This window comes from Brachionichthys hirsutus, chromosome 18 (assembly GCF_040956055.1).
Source record: "Brachionichthys hirsutus isolate HB-005 chromosome 18, CSIRO-AGI_Bhir_v1, whole genome shotgun sequence".
NCBI classification, from domain to species: Eukaryota; Metazoa; Chordata; class Actinopteri; order Lophiiformes; family Brachionichthyidae; genus Brachionichthys; species Brachionichthys hirsutus.
In genome coordinates, this window is record NC_090914.1 from 10,456,171 (window position 1) to 10,472,617 (window position 16,447).

At 48.6% G+C, this 16,447-nt stretch overlaps 2 protein-coding genes and 1 long non-coding RNA gene across 4 annotated transcripts in view; 1 reads left to right on the forward strand and 2 right to left on the reverse strand.

Moving 5' to 3' along the window:
- LOC137907347 (nesprin-2-like) overlaps nucleotides 1-6,523 on the forward strand; it is a 17,438-nt gene extending 10,915 nt beyond the window's left edge. The window contains exons 12-22 of one of the 2 annotated variants that reach the window (XM_068751664.1): nucleotides 51-245; nucleotides 325-619; nucleotides 793-929; nucleotides 1,015-1,150; nucleotides 1,663-1,877; nucleotides 1,955-2,155; nucleotides 2,436-2,564; nucleotides 2,939-3,130; nucleotides 3,638-3,703; nucleotides 4,253-4,296; nucleotides 4,424-6,523. In XM_068751664.1, coding sequence (XP_068607765.1) covers nucleotides 51-245; nucleotides 325-619; nucleotides 793-929; nucleotides 1,015-1,150; nucleotides 1,663-1,877; nucleotides 1,955-2,155; nucleotides 2,436-2,564; nucleotides 2,939-3,130; nucleotides 3,638-3,703; nucleotides 4,253-4,296; nucleotides 4,424-4,634 — 1,821 coding nt within the window. In that variant the 3' untranslated portion in view covers nucleotides 4,635-6,523. The remainder of the gene's footprint in view (nucleotides 1-50; nucleotides 246-324; nucleotides 620-792; nucleotides 930-1,014; nucleotides 1,151-1,662; nucleotides 1,878-1,954; nucleotides 2,156-2,435; nucleotides 2,565-2,938; nucleotides 3,131-3,637; nucleotides 3,704-4,252; nucleotides 4,297-4,423) is intronic. The other variant, XM_068751665.1, reaches the window with a different exon arrangement.
- LOC137907357 (uncharacterized) lies at nucleotides 3,629-6,491 on the reverse strand. The gene is made up of 3 exons (XR_011105933.1): nucleotides 6,474-6,491; nucleotides 6,334-6,367; nucleotides 3,629-3,727 (listed from the first exon to the last, which is right to left on the reverse strand). It is a non-coding gene; the product is annotated as an uncharacterized lncRNA (long non-coding RNA).
- A 62-nt stretch (nucleotides 6,524-6,585) lies between the features above and the next one.
- LOC137907351 (estrogen receptor beta-like) lies at nucleotides 6,586-15,595 on the reverse strand. Its single transcript, XM_068751669.1, has 9 exons — nucleotides 15,180-15,595; nucleotides 14,488-14,675; nucleotides 14,294-14,410; nucleotides 12,941-13,291; nucleotides 11,373-11,511; nucleotides 8,742-8,875; nucleotides 7,689-7,872; nucleotides 6,767-7,081; nucleotides 6,586-6,691 (listed from the first exon to the last, which is right to left on the reverse strand). Exons 1-9 carry the CDS (start codon nucleotides 15,593-15,595, stop codon nucleotides 6,586-6,588), a joined length of 1,950 nt encoding a protein of 649 aa, XP_068607770.1.
- Between the last annotated feature and the right edge of the window lie 852 nt (nucleotides 15,596-16,447).

The window sequence follows — 16,447 nt, forward strand, 5'->3', positions numbered from 1 at the left end:
AGCTTCCCGTATCAAACCACGCTGAAGCGGTCGCCTCCTTCCCTCGGCAGGGCTTCCAGCAGGAAATCACCCTGAACACAAACAAGATCGACGCCCTGATCGTGTTCGGGGAAAACCTGATCCAGAAGAGCGCTCCGCTGGACGCCGTGCTGATCGAGGACGAGCTGGAGGAGCTGCATTCCTACTGCCAGGAGGTGTTCGGAAGAGTGGCGCGCTTCCACCACCGCCTCGTGAGCAGACGGCCGGTCAGTTAACCCGGGACCGCAGCATTCACACTTGTGTTCCGCGGGACGGTGTCGCTTTACACCGCCTTCATTCCCGTAGCTTCTCATAGACGAGGGGGATCGGTCAGACCAGGAGACAGACCCGGAAGACTCACCCAGTCTCACCAACGGAGCATCCTGGAGGGAGGCGGAAGAGGAGGTGCCAGCGGCAGGCGGAGTCTCGGCCGGACGGCAGGCCGTGTGCCACCTCCTGGTCCCTCCTCCGGAGCAGTCGGGAAGGGAGACGCCTGTCAGTGTGGACTCCATCCCGCTGGAGTGGGACCACACCGTGGATGTGGGAGGATCGTCGTCACACGAGGATGAGGAGGACGCTCCGTTCTTCAGCGCTCTGTCAGGTAAAGATGATGCAGATGGTCTCGCCCCGTAATACCCGATCAGGATACCAGACTCTGTCGGTCTGGGTTTGCCTCGGACCCGTCTTGTTTCCTTCCGGTCCGTGTGGATTCTTTTTATCCGTTTTGTGCATCCCGTTTGTTTTACAACACTTCCTGCATCTGTCTCACCTCAGCGAAGTCGGCGATGGACCCGCCCGTCTGGCACCATCCCGGATCCCCGGAGAGGAAACGAGTACCCCGAGAAATTATCCGAGGCCTGAGCTGGTCTCCCACGCACGCCGCCGGTGGCGCCTTCCACCAGCAGGGCTACGTAAGGACATGTCGAGGATCTTTGAGTCTCACTGATGTAGCAGGAAAAGCGTTTTTCTTTTTTTTAAAGCCGAGTGTGTGTCCAGGTGAAGCTCATGACCGAATGCAGCGGCAGCATCGACAGCCTGAAGAGGGTCAAGTTGATTCTGAACGATGAGGAGGAGGAGGAGCTGGAGGATCCGGGTCTCCTCCGCAGCACGGCGGAAAAACGGACCGGCACAGGTAGGAATGAAGTCTCAGAGCAGGAGGCGTCACTCTGCTCTCATTTCTACAACACTGGTGTAAAGCAACGCTAATTATGGAGCTGATGGTCAATTTGACCAAAGGAGGACGAGGTTGTGGACGATTCTTCACCGCGGGTGGCTTTGATGTCAACAGGAAGATTTCCCATTACTGTCCCATCAGCCGAGATGGATAAGGACTTTCTGTCTGGATGAACTCCCGAGCAGAATTCTTCTCAGTCAGAACTGGCCGTCAAGCAAAAGACTCAACTAAAAGTCAACTATCTTCTGTTTCTAATTAAACTCGACAAAATAGAAAAACATTTTAGGAAATTTGAACTTTATTTTTATTATAACAAATTAAAATGCTGAATTCAGCATCGGTCAGCGGCAGAAAAGATTTCAACACATTAAAATGTTTATGGAACATGTAAATTCTAACAATAGACCCGCCCAACGTCTTTGAATGAAGACGACTTCAGCACGGAGAACTTACCTGGATGTTCTCCTCAGGTGTGATCGAGCGCTGGGAGCTGCTGCAAGCACGAAGGTCCGACAACAATGACGAAGAAGCCAAGCAAGACCTGGCGCAGCGGCAGAAGCTGACGTCTGACCTCTGTGACATCACGTCCTGGTTGGGCAGGATGCTGCCGGAGCTGGACAGGCTGCAGCAGATCTCGCCGTCCACCTCCGTCCGAGACTTTGAGATCAACGTCAGGAGGCTGAAGGTAGAACGTTTGAACGCTAAAATAAGAAAATGGCGGCCACCCTCACGCCTGTCTGCTTGTCTTTGTCTTTTGTCCAGGAGTTGCAGAGGACCTTCAGCAGCTACAAGTGCCTGATGATCTCCATCAACCTGAGCAGCCGTCGCTTCCTGCAGGGCGACGGCGCCGAGCTGAGGGCGCTGCAGGAAGCTCTGAGCTCGGCCAATCACAGCTGGACGCTGGCCTGCAGTGGCCTGCAGAGCTGGGAGAGGAGTCTGCATGGCGTCCTGCTGCGGTGTCAGGTTATTTATTTATTTATTTATTTAAAAGGGATCCCCATTAGTTGACACCGTGGTATCAGCTAGTCTTCCTGGGGTCCGGGACCGGGGTTAGACGGGGCGACGCTGCTAATTCACCGTTAACTAAAATCACTCAGAGAGCACAGACCTCCGCCAAGCAGCTCATTCTCCTTCTAACTGGATTTACACCGTCCGGATCCGGATCGCTCTCAAACAAACAAACGGAAGCTCCTTGGTGGAGGCAACGATTAGCTGCTCCTCTGACCCCCGGTCTCTCTTTCAGGAGTTCCACGAGACGCTCCACGCTCTGCTGCTGTGGCTCGCCCAGACGGAGAGCAGACTCCACGCTGTGGACGTCCTCAACCCGTCCACGCTGTGCTCCGTCCTGCTGGAGCGCCGGGACACGCTGATGGTGAGCGGAACGGCACTTCCTTTTATTTGTCTAATTTAAATAAAATTGTCGTTAAATTATCATCTGGATTTAGAGAGGTACGTCACCGAGACTTTGTTAAACAAACACAAATATTTTAAAATGTCTTTAAATACTTCCATCCGTCTTCTTACTCTGATCCATGGCCGGGTCGCTTTAATTTACTTTATTTATTTTTAAACTTGTTGCCAGGGTTGTATCGTGTCTGTAAATAATCAAATAGTTTATGGAAATGTGACCTTTGAACTCTGAGTGACTGAGAACAAATAGAAATTCACTTTGAACATTTCACCATCTGCTCCAGATGTTGGCGCTAACGTAGCTAAAACCTGTCCGCGTCCTAAACTCCTCTGCAGACTCTGGAGGAGGAGCTGAGCGGTCGCCAGTGGCAGGCCTCCTCGCTGCAGGAGATCTCCTCTCAGCTCCTCCTGGAAGCCACAGGAGAGGACAGCCTAGAGGCCAAGGAGAAGGTCCACGTCGTCTGCAACAAGCTGCGCCTCCTTCTGCGACAGGTGGCGGCCGACGTGCGCGCCGTGGAGGCGAGACTGGTAGGTCCGGTTCCAACCTGAGTTCTGTTGTTCCTGTCAAACCGCGGTGAAAGTTCCACGTAATCAAGCTTAGTCTGAGTTTTATCAGGAAACCCTGAACGAGGCGAGCCTCTCAAAAGTGTCGCTTTTTAATGTTAAATGACCCAAATCAGCCAAACTGTGACATCACCGATGTTCTTCATGCAGCGTCTCCAAATCTCCTCCTCCCAGTTCGCTCCATTGGCGCTCAACCATGAGGCCACAGATTTGTTCTGAATTTCTTTTTCTCCTCCCTTGGACCTTTTTCACCATAAAAGTCTCCAAACCACAAAGCTCCTTCCAGAAAATGTCTTGGAAATGATTCAGAAATCATCTTAAGGTTCTCGTTGCAGCAGTTTAATAAACAATGCTCCACAGCCTGTCCTCCCTCCATCGATCAGAAAGTAAGAATGCACACTTGGATGTTGGACCCACCGAATTTGGTTTGGCCCGTCTCGTCTGACGTTCTGTTTGCCTTCTGTGTCTCAGGAAGCCGGGTCCGAGATGGGAAGCGTGGGTCCGGGAACGCTCGGCCGTCCTCAGCTGCAGCTCAAGGTAGGCCAGAATATTCAGATTCCGCTAAAGGATCAATGATCAAAACTTAAACGAGTCGTCACCCCGGTTCTAACAACGCTTCATATTTAATCGTCACATAAGTTTCTGGAATGCAGTGGAGAAGAACTTTGCTCCTCTTCCTCAGTTGGTCTTTTCTCCTTCGTAAAGAAGTTCTCCAAAGGCGTTTGTTCTTTACTCTCTCTAGTTTACAGGTTAATTTTCTTTTGCAAAGTGTCACATGACCAAAACAAGCGTGTTGACGTGTGAAGATTCGCAGGTGAAATCTGTGCGTTTTTCAAAATAAAACACATGTCACAATCTAATCAGCACAACGGAAAATGAATTCAAATAAAAATGTTAAAACAATTAATTATGTTTAATCACAGAGTAAATTTGCAGACTTGCATCCCAGCGTGTCCAAACATTTAGCCAGAGGGAAAAACATCTCATCAGCTCAGAAAGGTTTGCAGACTAAGAATGATGCTGGTTGCGTTGGTCGTTGGCTAACACAAAGGGGCGATGGGATCCTAACGCCGTCTTTTCCTTTAGGAGGAGGCATATCTTCGGGCGGGTGGACACCCAGCAGCGAGGAGGTAACAAAATGGAACTTTTTCATTGTATATGGCTCACAAAGCTTATCTTTCTTTTGTCCACAATGAAAGAAGAGTCAGGGGAACCTTTGAATCAAATGGGTTGTACTTTTAAATTGCTCCCTTCCAGGGAGGAGCAGAGGGATTCCTCCCGACTGCGCTCCCTCCTCTACCGAGTTGTCAGAGCGGCCTTCCCCCTGCACCTCCTCTTCTTCATGCTGCTCATGCTGACCTGCCTGGTGCCCCTTTCTGAGGAGGATTACAGCTGCACCATGTCCAACAACTTGGCCCGCTCCTTCTACCCCATGCTACGCTACACCAACGGCCCCCCGCCCACGTGAGGCTCATCGCTCAGCTGGAGGACAAAAGCTTAGGTACTGCACTCAGAGACATCTATCCCTTCCACAAGAGAAGCAGCAAATGGTTAATTTGATTGGTGTATTTAAGAATTTGTTTGTTTCACGCCTCGGTTGCAAAAAAAAAAAAAAAGCCATATGACTGGTTTGTAGTGTTTAAGTCCACGATGATTCTAATGTTAAATGATTTCATACATCTAATATAAATGAGGCACGCTGATGCCATTTCCTACCACTGCAGATATTTTTACGGTTTTTATACAGAAAATAAAGTGGGCAGAGTTTTTGCCATTTGATTTTCCTGACGGCAACATCTTTCTACAATTTGTCCAGAATTTGGCCACTAGAGGGCAGAGTCCAATGGCACTGGTCACTTGGCTAATAAAGTGGTTTCAGCTAATCCGGTAGTATAAAAATTAGCAGACCTCCAGCATGGAACAGATCTGCTGTTTGACGCTCGACAGGAAACTACACGGTTTACATTCTAGACTGCTTACTGGATGTCTGAATCAAAACAGCAGCCGACGATGTTTGGAGAGGACGAGGATTCAATCAAGTGTTTTAAAACATTTACAGCAAACGTAAATGTTCTAAAATGTACCCAACATGAATGTAGCACATGCAATCATTACTACCGACGTTGTTGATCCTAAATGCTGGAGTGTCTATTACGATTTGTACTTGAATCCAACCTCATGCAGAAATCCAGTAGAACAGCACCAAACAGTGTGAAAAGCTTGATTTATTTTGTCAACACTTATTTATGGGATGTATAGATTGTCATTTCTGATTGACAATAAACTGTTTGCCATTATTTACTCCCTTGTTTTACTGTATCGCCTGCTAAGAGCTAACAACGGTAGGTTAAAAACTGCCACGAGAGCCGAACATGTGACGTGCATGCATCTACAAGCCACAGCCATCAGTGAAGAAAGGCTAGCGAACGTTAGCGGCGGTAGGATAGTCTAACGCCAAGAGTGGATTTACACCAGGAACGTGGCACAGCTCGATGTCAAACAACTCGCTGAGCTTAAATCAACCTTGAATAAGAGCTTTTTTTCTTAACAGGCATAAAGTTGACGCATAATCATGTTTAAATCTATTCCCATGATGCATTCTGTTATGTTGTTTAGCTCATACCATGTCAATCGGTGCACATACGCGATGCGACATGACATGTATACATATGTATATAAAAACTTAGTATATAAAGTTTGGCATGCCAGCTCATTGTAAACATGGTTAAGATATGCTAGCATGTCAGAATGAATTAAACTAATGACTGAAATTAACACGTTACAAGCAAACTTCGCCTTTTAAGAGCGGCTTTAGATTTAAAAAAAACATCTGGCTTAGCTTGCGTTGGCTACGAACATATTGGCACATTTGATATTGTGTAAATCCAGTCTTGGTTTAACAACATTAACCAAACAGTCATTTAGTTTCAAGGCCACAAATCGCTGCTACTCCACTGACAACGTGCAGTTTGTACTAAAAAGACTGAAACACAAAGTACACAGTAGTAGTGAAAGTAGTAGTAGTAGAGAAAACACCCCATGGCGGTAGAAAACAGGACCCTTTTTCTGTAAGGTACCGCTGAGATCGTAGACGGCCGGTTCTGGATGTTACACCGCGGTGAAAAAGACAGATAGAAATACTGCATCTCAAAAAAGCTCAAACTCACTGGCAGCGGTTCAGCGATGATCCGCGAACGCCGGCTGTAATGCACATTGACAAGAAATATTTACGCACACAAAATATACATTCGATTAAAAACTTATTTCCCAAAAGACTAAAAACATCTCAACAGGAGAAAAACTTTACCGCACAAATACACCGTTTTTGTTGTTTTTTTTTAAATCATCCTTTTCATTTCCCCCCTTCTGGATCTTTGGGGGACGGGAAGCCTTTCTAAGGCTCAGTCTCATTCCTGCCGTTAAACCGGTCGCTCCATGACGACACAGTCAGGGGTGCCGCCTGTGGCGTCCATTGGCGGCGCTGCGTCGACTGCATCCATTGGCCACTGCTCGGGTTGGGTGTAGCTGGAAGTAACGCCATTACTGTTATTCACTGGCAATGAAGTGGCGCTCAGATGTTCTCCTCGAGCAGAAACTTACTGCATGTGAGGCGTTAAAGTCTCAAACTGGGGCGAGGACTGGAGGCGTAAGGCTCGCAGATGTCCGTCCAGGATCGGTGACTCAGCCGGCCCGTGCGGGGACACGGCGGCGTGGTTGCCCATGTTCTGGTCCGACTGCATCTGAGACAGAGGCTGCGGGAACTGCTTCTGGTCAGAGTAAGAGTCGGAGCCCGGTGAGGAGGGCGTCTGAGTGCTGCCGTTGAACGTGCTGGCGTCCAGCATCTCCAGGAGGAGGTCGTACACCAGAACCACGTTCTTCCTCTTCATGCTGGACAGATGGTCCAAGCCTTTGTTGCTGTAGAAACAGAGACGATAACAACAGTTAATTAGACTGAAGACAAAGTCGGCCAACGTTAGTTTCTTATTGTAGATGTCCCTTCCTCATAATACTGTACTTCTTGTCCCGTGATGGGTCGCCACAGCAACCCAACCTTCTCCACTTCACCCTGTCCTTTGCATCGTCCTCCCCAACACCAGCCACTCTCATGTCCTCCCTCACTGCGTCCATGTCTCTTCTCCTGGGTCGTCCTCTAGTCCTGTCCTTTGCATCGTCCTCCCCAACACCAGCCACTCTCATGTCCTCCCTCACTGCATCCATGTATCTTCTCCTGGGTCGCCCTCTAGTCCTGTTCACTGGCAGCTCCATCCTCAGCATCCTTCTACCAATATAGTCCCTGTCTCTACTCTGGACATGTCCAAACCATCAAAGTCTGTGTCAAAACCTTTGTCTGACAATGAGACATTGACAATGCCAATCCAGCGTAGAAAAGCATAAGAGTAGAATTCAACATGATCCTCCCCTGAATCTTCACAGCGAGACATAAATTATGTTTTGTCGCGTCCTTGAAAATATCAAGCCGCTATAAACGGTAGAAATGTCCGTTTCGAGCGTCTGGCTGTACCTGACGTGTCGGATGTGGGAAAGCAGCATGGTGAGGTGTCCCAGCCGCAGAGTCTGCTGCTGGGTCGACAGGCCCAGTTTGGAAATGGCCCAGACCAGAGCATCGATCACCAGGTCCAGCAGGCGGAGCAGCTTGTTCCTGCTCTCCAGCTCCTCGGCGGTCTGAGGGGAGTTCGTGCACAGATCTGTAACGACCAGCACAGCACTGAGACATACGTCCACACCAGACACCAGTCAATATTTATTTTATCTGGACAGAGTTAGAAACATCAGAGTTCATTGAACTTAGAAAAGGATCATTATCTGGGGGGGGGGGGGGGGGGCGGCATGAATCTTCCCTGGGGTTCATTTAAATATGAAGATTAACCCAAACAAATCCATTCGTGTTGGTTTTTTAGATATTAATAGTGACCTAAACTGAACGTTAACGTAACGTCTTTAAAAAGCTCCTTATCGCCGAACAGAACCCTGGACCTGGGGGACTTTGCTAAGCTCTATGATGTCGTGCCAAAAAGGTCGATCACCTGAGTGTCTACCGGGGGTGTTGGGTGAGAGGGCGAGGACGCCGTGACCGAGGGATCAAAGGAAAACGTTTAAATACATCGTCCATCCTTGCGGGTCATTACCAGCTAAATATTGAAAGTTCTGCTCGTCCAAACCTGAAAGTTTTCATTGATTTCCCGTTTACGCTAACAGAGACAAGCTAACACAGCAACACGCAGAGATGTGAGATCATAATGCTCACAAACTGGAAAATAATTTAGCAACCAGTTGGGGTCAGATCCCAGTAGCCAGCATTATTTAGATGCTCGCCTGATTTCTGTTCAGGCCAGCATCTAAACAAATGGTTCAGGAGAATCTCAATCTTTGGGTCAGAGAGGCGGGCGGGCGTCATTGACCCACTTATTTCCAGTCTGCCGTCGGGAACCACAACAGAGCAGAGGGACAATCTAATCTGGGTTACACAATCACCACAAACATGATGGGATCAAACAGGGGCTCGCCGCTCGCCGCTAACCAGCTTATCCGTATCCGAGGCAGGAGTCGAACTCACTGGAGTTGAGGAGAATCATGGCCTTCAGACAGACGTACTCCTCCCTCTGCAGCTTCAGCTCGCGGAAGCGTGAGGTGGCCGCCAGCAGCATGTCGAAGATCTCCATGATGCCCTCCACGCACTGGCCCTCCTCCCTATGGAGAGAGGAGGTAGGAGGAGCAGGAGGAGAAAGCGGTTACCAGGCAACCTGTTTACCTGTGTCAGGCGTTTTAAGTGTCCACAACTTTCCTGTTCTTTTGTTGCCCCAAATGGTTTGAAGCGAGTCCAATTAAATGTAAACTTCAGTACTCAAACTTGTCTCCCATTTCATCTCACTTCAGCGTTTGAGTCGCTGTGAACATTTGAGATACGAGAATTGGTTTGGCAACACAGATTGACACGGCCTCATTTCCGGAACTCATGAGAACGTTTTAGTTCACATCAAGAAGGAAATAGAGTCAAAGAGTTCGGCTCTTTTTCAGTTCCTGAATAAATGTCCCGAGAACGCTGCCGGAAGAGTCGGATGGTTCTGCCGCCGCCGTTTCAAGCTGAACAGATGCTGCTTTTGAGGCGCTGATGGCGGTCGTTGACGACCAAACACTTCAATGCGTTTGAAACGCCGTTTCGAGCTCGTGTAATGAAGCGAAGAGACAACGGCGAAGCTGGAGCAGCTGAAAGGAAAGCAGCCGCTCGTTCAACAAGTGGATGGATTTACTTCCAGGATGTTTTCCCGAGCCGAGGGCCCCCGCCGGCTAACGGAGACCACTTAGCAGAGCGAGATAAGGCCGCGCTACGAAAACACCTCAAGGCTAACCTAAGCCTATAGCGATTGTTTCCTTGGCAGTAGCGAGGGAACAAAGATAAAACCCCAAACTCAGACCAACGGACGCTGACGCCGGGTTTTTAAACTGTCCTCATATAAAAGCTCCGTTTCTCCAGAGGAACCATCAGAACCGCATCGACGTGTCCATTACGAGACACACGTCGTGGTCTAAGTTCATCCTGCTGCTGAAGAAAAGATGAGGCAACAAAGCAAAACATTTTAGGAGGACGCCAATCATGAGGCTCAATTAAGTCAGAGTTCGGACGGACGAACACGGTTCATCGTCAGGGAAACCACCAGCATCAACAACAAAGTTCGCTAGAAAACATTCTTTATATCTGAAGCTTAGCAGAAGGTCCGGTACCGGTACCGGTCCGTGGCCTGCTCTACATCACAAGACTTCCTGTCTTCTCCCTCAGGAAGGCATCCCCGTTGCTTTGATACATCACAACGACAACTTCATAACATTTGACCAGGAAGTCCAAACCGCTGGTTGAGCGTTGGCGAGTTTACTGTGAAGAAACAGAAAACCGTTGGACAAAGTTGAAGGCCGGCAGGGAAGGGAGCGTCAGGTGATAAAGGACGTCTGGCGAGCTTGCAGTCCAGAACGCGGATCTATCTGCAGCAGACGTTGCCGGTATCTTTTTGTTGCTCCAAGGACCAATTTATTGTGTCACAATGTGGAAAGATTCAACCAGAACCGCCATCGATGCTGCAGCAAACACGGCAGCTGCACACCAGACTTCAACTTCGCTCAGCCTTTGTTCCGCCAGCGGACGGAGAGAGGTGGCGGGAGAGGCGGAAGAGACGTCAAGAACACGAATGAAGAAGTAGGACTGGATTAACGGTGGATCGCCACAGCCAGCGATTTTCTACTGCTTATCTTGCAACAGATGAAGATCGGTATTCCAAACGCATCAACATTTTCCGGTCCCTCCTCGGGGATCTAAGGCGTTTCCAGACCAGATGAGATTGGGGGTCTAATCCAGGGTCTCCCAATTGGACCTAAACAAACACCTCAACAATTGAAGTAGCAGATTCAACCTGGAATGTATCCAGAGGTGCAGGTTGGAACGAAGACCAACGGCTAACCTGCGACATCTGCAACACAGAACTTCCTGTCCCATCCCATCATCCGTGTTCCCGTCACTCAGAGACCACTCTCCCGGCCTGGGCTGCACGCCGAGACCCGGTCCAGGAGCATCACAGACAGAACCAGGCAGCAAGAAGCAGCAACGAGGTGGAAACGCGTAACTTATTTAAGCATAACTTCGACCATCTTCTGACCAAGCTTCTGTCTGACAGGAATTAATTAGCGAGAGAAATAAGCGTTTGTGCTAATTGGGTTCTGCCGGGCTTTTCTTCAGGTCAAGCTAACACTAATGAAATTCTACACCTTTGAGAGATGAGACAAAAAACGTGACACTTGAAAGACCATCAACAATGCGCGCACACACACACACAATAGCGTGGGGGAGTTCTGTCTGACACTTCCTTTCATAAAAGCCACTTTTATCCGCATAAAATCAGAAATCATCTTGAGAGGATTTTATCAAACCCAAACCCCAGTGAGACACAAAAGTGTCTGCAGGCACATTAAAGACCAGGAATGAATGGCTCCTCCTTCATCGGCTGGTGGGAAACAATGGCCGACAGTTCTGGAGTCATTGATGAACGTGCTTCACATGCTGATTTACAACCGTATCATCACGAACGCAACACGCCGTTCTGCCAGCTGACATCCTGCTGCACATCCGGTAAACTTCAGGAACTCAGAGTTTTCCTGGGATCGCGGCTGGAATGTCGCCAGCTGACCCAAACATGCTCACCTATTGAGTTTGAAGTCTGGAGAGAAGATGAGCTTTCCGGGATGATCCACTGACCTCCACATCAGGCCCAGCATCAGGATCTCCAGCCAGCAGCACTTCAGCAGGTGGATCTGGTCAGCCAGACTCAGCTCTATGAAGCCTGAGGACACACGGCACAGACAGGAGCTCGGGTCAGGCCCGGAAGTACCGCCCGTGTCCCGCCTGGAGTCAAGAGCCTTCTTATTGGATGGACTAAAAACAGTTTAAGATACGAGTCACCGCCTTCAACCGAAGATTTGTTGCTGTGATGGGAAGAAAGTACAAATAAGTCCAGCAGATATTAGATATGTAGGGAGAGTGAGATGTCTGGCGGAGGTCTGCGCTCCGAGTTAATATTGTGAAGCCTTAGCGACCGTTAGCATTGTCTGGAAGCCCCACAAACCATTTTACTGCATTAATATCCATAACCATGAGAATCCAGACCTCTGGGGATTCTCTCTTCTGATGCACGAGGGCGCCCCGCGATGCGCTGGCGACACATCCAGGGTGTACCCCACCTCTCGCCCATAGCCAGCTGGGATAGGCTGCAGCAACTCCCGTGAGCCGCAAAGACGGACGATAAAGATGACATCATCCTTTGGGTTTTAGATCAATGAGTAAGCAATATTTTAATATGAATTGATGTGCGCTAATCGGCAACTAGAAAGAAAAAAATATAAACATTGGTAATCTAAAATACAAATCTAGCTAAATAGAAAGCCGCTTTGAAACATCACGGCATGATAAAAAGATGTTACTGATCATTGAGCAGGTGTTTTGTCTCACCTGTCTGTGCTTCCTGGGCTCGGTTATAAAGCAGACAACTCATTTGTACTCCTGTCAGAGTAAAGGGGGGAAAAAACATTCGCAAAATGGCCTTTATTCCAAAAAACTGAGCCTTTGTGATCCCGTCACATTAACACTCCTCCTGGAGAGTTCCCCGCTGAGAGGAGGAGAGAGGAAGAGGAGGGAGGAGACAAAGGAAACGAGACAGAAGGAATAAAAGAAACCACGAAGGATAGGGAGGTGGAGAACGAGGAGCTGGATCAGTCAGAAAAAGAAGGAGACTCCCTAATTACAGCCTAAAAGCCACGGATCTCCGTCAGAATAACAATCGGAGCGGTGAGACTCGGTTACGGTGCTGTTCGGGCGGTTTTATCTTCATCGTCGCTGACCATTGCCAGCGAGCGATGCTTACCCCGACCTCGACGAGGCCATACAGGAAGTTCTCTTTTACGCAAAGACACGCTTTAGTTTGAAACTTCTCCTGCATACTAATCAATATCAGGATTTATAATCATCCCTGGTCTCCTGATGCTGAATGAAACCCGTTATTGCTGTTATATCTGTTGTGTGACAGCCCATCAATACTTCTAAGACGTTTAAGTAGCTTTGTATTGATTTTTGGTTTAGTAGTTCACCCTTAAAAACCCCTTTTTGAAGACGAGGTGTAATTCAAAGAAATCTTTATTGATATTTTATACTGACAGGAGACTCGAGTCGGCCATTGAATGGGTTCTAAGGCTGAAACTGAAAGGTCAGCTTCTTACCTGGGATCTTTTTGGCCCAGCTGATCATGAGAACCAGCTCCTTGTCTGCCAGGTTGGTGAGGGACATCATCATGCTGGTCTCGGTGAAGGGCTTCTTCATGTCCTCCATGAGGTAGATCTCCGGAGGCTCGGCGTCCAGGATGCGGGAGATGAACTCCTCGGGGCTCATGGATGAGTGGAGCCCACGGTTCACCCGAGGGAGGGGGGTGAGAGGAGCCTCCAGGTGGAGATGCCGCTGCATCCGAGAGCCCAACCCCACCCTGGCCACGTTTCTTCCTGTGTTGGCCCTCGGCTGGAGTCCACCGCGGCGGTGCCGGGCTCCTCGATAGGTACAGCGTTCACGCCTTACGCCTGGTGTCCAAAGACAGAATTAGACATGGGACGTCGCCCCCCCCCCCCAAACAAAAAATCTGGTGTTTTTTAGCCATTGTGAGGTTAGACCTCGTGTTAGCACCTTCCTCCAAACAGAGGACTCCAAATATTCAGACAGAACGGCTCCCTTCAAGGGCAGGAAGCTCCTGTCCGGAATCGACATCCATGTTTTGACTGCACTAAAATGTGTTGATGGTAATGGAGCAGCTAGCTTGTGCTGCGTTGCCATTTATACTGGAGTTCTGGTTGATTTTCCACCACTAAAGCAGCAAAGTAAGAGGATTCCCTTTAAGGAGCATCATTCAGTAGCCCTCCTTTATAAAGGACGACACAACCAGGTGAGCACAGGTAAGGCTGGAAGCGACGGGAACTGGCTAGCTCTGGCTGGCTAAAATAAGAAAAGCTACTTTTAACAGACAAACAGTCATTTAAAACACGGGTTCATCAACAGGTGACTCATGCACCAAGTCCGCTCTACATGATGTGTAGACAAGATAGAAACGAGGCAACGAAGCCTCAACAGAGAGACCAAGAACCCTGGATTAAAAGACTAGAACCCTGGATTAAAAGACTAGAACCCTGGATTAAAAGACTAGAACACTTGATTAAAAGAATAGAACACTTGATTAAAAGACTAGAACCCTGGATTAAAAGACTAGAACTTGGAATTTTAAGAAGAAAAGACCACAACTTTAACAAATTGTGTTATGGTGAGTTGATATTGGTGTAATAATCCTTTAATATTACAAGTGTTATAATACATGGATGTATACTCCTTTGTTTTTTATAATTTATAATTTACAGTTCACAGATTAATAGCCCGGCATTAAAAACAGTCCGGGTCAGGAAGACGGTTGGGGACCACTGGCCTGCAGCTGGATGTAGCCTGATATTTATTGGACATCACTTTTATGCTAACAAAAAGCCGAAACCAATCACAAGTCGGCTAAAAAACAGCTCATTAGTGAAGCAGCTACCTACCACACTTCATCATGCCCACTTCGTAGCATTTACGCAAGCGGCACGCCTGGCAGCTTTTACGCCGGTTCTTGTCGATAGTGCATTGATTTGTGGCGGGGCAGATGTAGTCGTTGTGTCCTGCAGGGAAAGAAAGACATGAAGCAGAAAACCCTTCTGCGGAAGGAATGAATGATAAGGTGAAAATGAATTCATACCTTGGATACTCCTCTTGAAGAAGGCCTTGCAGCCCTCGCAGGACCACACACCGTAGTGGTAACCCGAGGCGTAGTCGTGGCACACGGCGCAGAAGTGCATGTCGGCTTTCCCGGCCGCCGCCGCGCACGAGGAGGTGTTCACGCCTTCCACTCCCTGCTCCAGCCGTTTCCCCAGGGACTTAATGGAGCTATGTGAATTCATAGTTTGAAAGCTGTCAGTCACCCGTTAGTCCTAACTTCAGGCAATTATTTGCTGAAATGTCTCCAGAATAACATCAATCAGATGGAAACTAAGGAATAGCTAAGAATCTGGTACGTCCGCTGGCAGCGTTAATAGAGCGTGCATCTGGTAGAGATTATGGATAGAGATGATCAGTGTGTTAAATGAAGCTTTATTGCACGTATTTGTAGCAGTGATGCCTTCAGCCTGCCAGAGGTAATAAAGGCTATCAAAGAAAGGCAAAAAAACAACAACCAGGAAACTGAAAAATAACAGAAAACAGTCAAGAATTCACTGAATTCCAAGCTTGGGTCCGATCCAAACATCAACCCATGTTTCTTTTGGCACAAATATATTTTATGAAAGGATCAGTGTTTTTACTTCAGCTCATTTACCACTGATCTCTTTCAGCAGTTCTACAAACACAGGCCCTCGTGATACTCCTCCCATCTACCCGCGCCAGATAACCTACCCAATGGAGTTGATGCTATGGGCTTTGGACTCCAACCAGTGGGCATGTGGGCCGGGTTGGTTGTAGCCATGAGGCTGAGGACAGTGCAGAGTCAGTGAGGGCACGGCGGGGTGGTTGTGGGACTGCCAGAAGGCTGGCGGACTAAGGGAGGCGCCATCGGTGATGGCGGGCCTGGCACAGCTCAGCACAGACGGGCTGTAAAAGGTTAGAGGTCCGTGGCTGTGGTTGTAGTCATGGCTACTGTCCGTGTACGGAGACGGGATGCATACGGTGTGGCCGTCCATGCCCAGGGGAGGGCTGTAGATGGTGGGCAGTAGTCCAGGGGAACCGGGCCTCTCTGAAGACTTGCTGGAGTCCACCTCCTGGAGCTGAAGCAGCGGAATCGGGTGAGCGATAAGCCCGGGAGAGGAGGCCATGTCGGGCGGAAACGGCTTTACGTGTCAACGGCGGCGATGAATACGATGGCGCTGGTTCCTCTATTGCATCTTCTGCTGTCGAGTCCTGTGGCAAAGGTAAAGAAATATCACGTAGCATTTAAAGTTTCAGGACGCCATCAGTGTTCCTTAAAATAAAGGCTTCAGAACAGTTTGGATTGTTAGCGGCCGGGTAACAGGAAGAGCCTTAACCTTGAGGCGCTGTTCCCACGCTACGAACACGTGGCTATAATTGGATCAGTTCCCACAAGAAGCTGAGGATGCTATGCTAACCATAGCGCTACCTTTAACCAGAGCTTACGGGACATCAGAAGTCAAACTGTTCTCTTTGTGTGTCCGAGGAAGTGAAAACTGTTGACAAAACCCAGATGTGATGAAGACACAAGGAAATGCATTCAGAGATCCATTCGGTGCGTGTCCCTTTTAAAAAGGGCCAGATGTAATAGATCGGTTTTCATTTAGTCGTGCTTCCAGTATTGAGCTGTGACTCTGTTCAGTTCTCGGGCCATTAAAAAGAATAGTCCGGCCCGGTTGCTGTTTTTCAGGCACACTCATGGATCCACATGAAAACACAAGATAATGGGATGTTTTCTTTATCCAGTGACTCACAGAGGACAAAATGAGATCCCGCCGTCACCTGTGTGGACAAGATCTAACACAAAGGGAGTTTCAGGGACATGGATTTACATCCCTTTATTCCAGGAACCATTCCTCTCAGAATATTAACCTGCATTTAAACCCAGGGACTCGGGGAGCCAAATCTAATTCCACGCTTGAAGCATCCGTCTGCCTCGAGACAGCTGGAGTCGGCACTCAAAGGATGGTTTTAGGCAC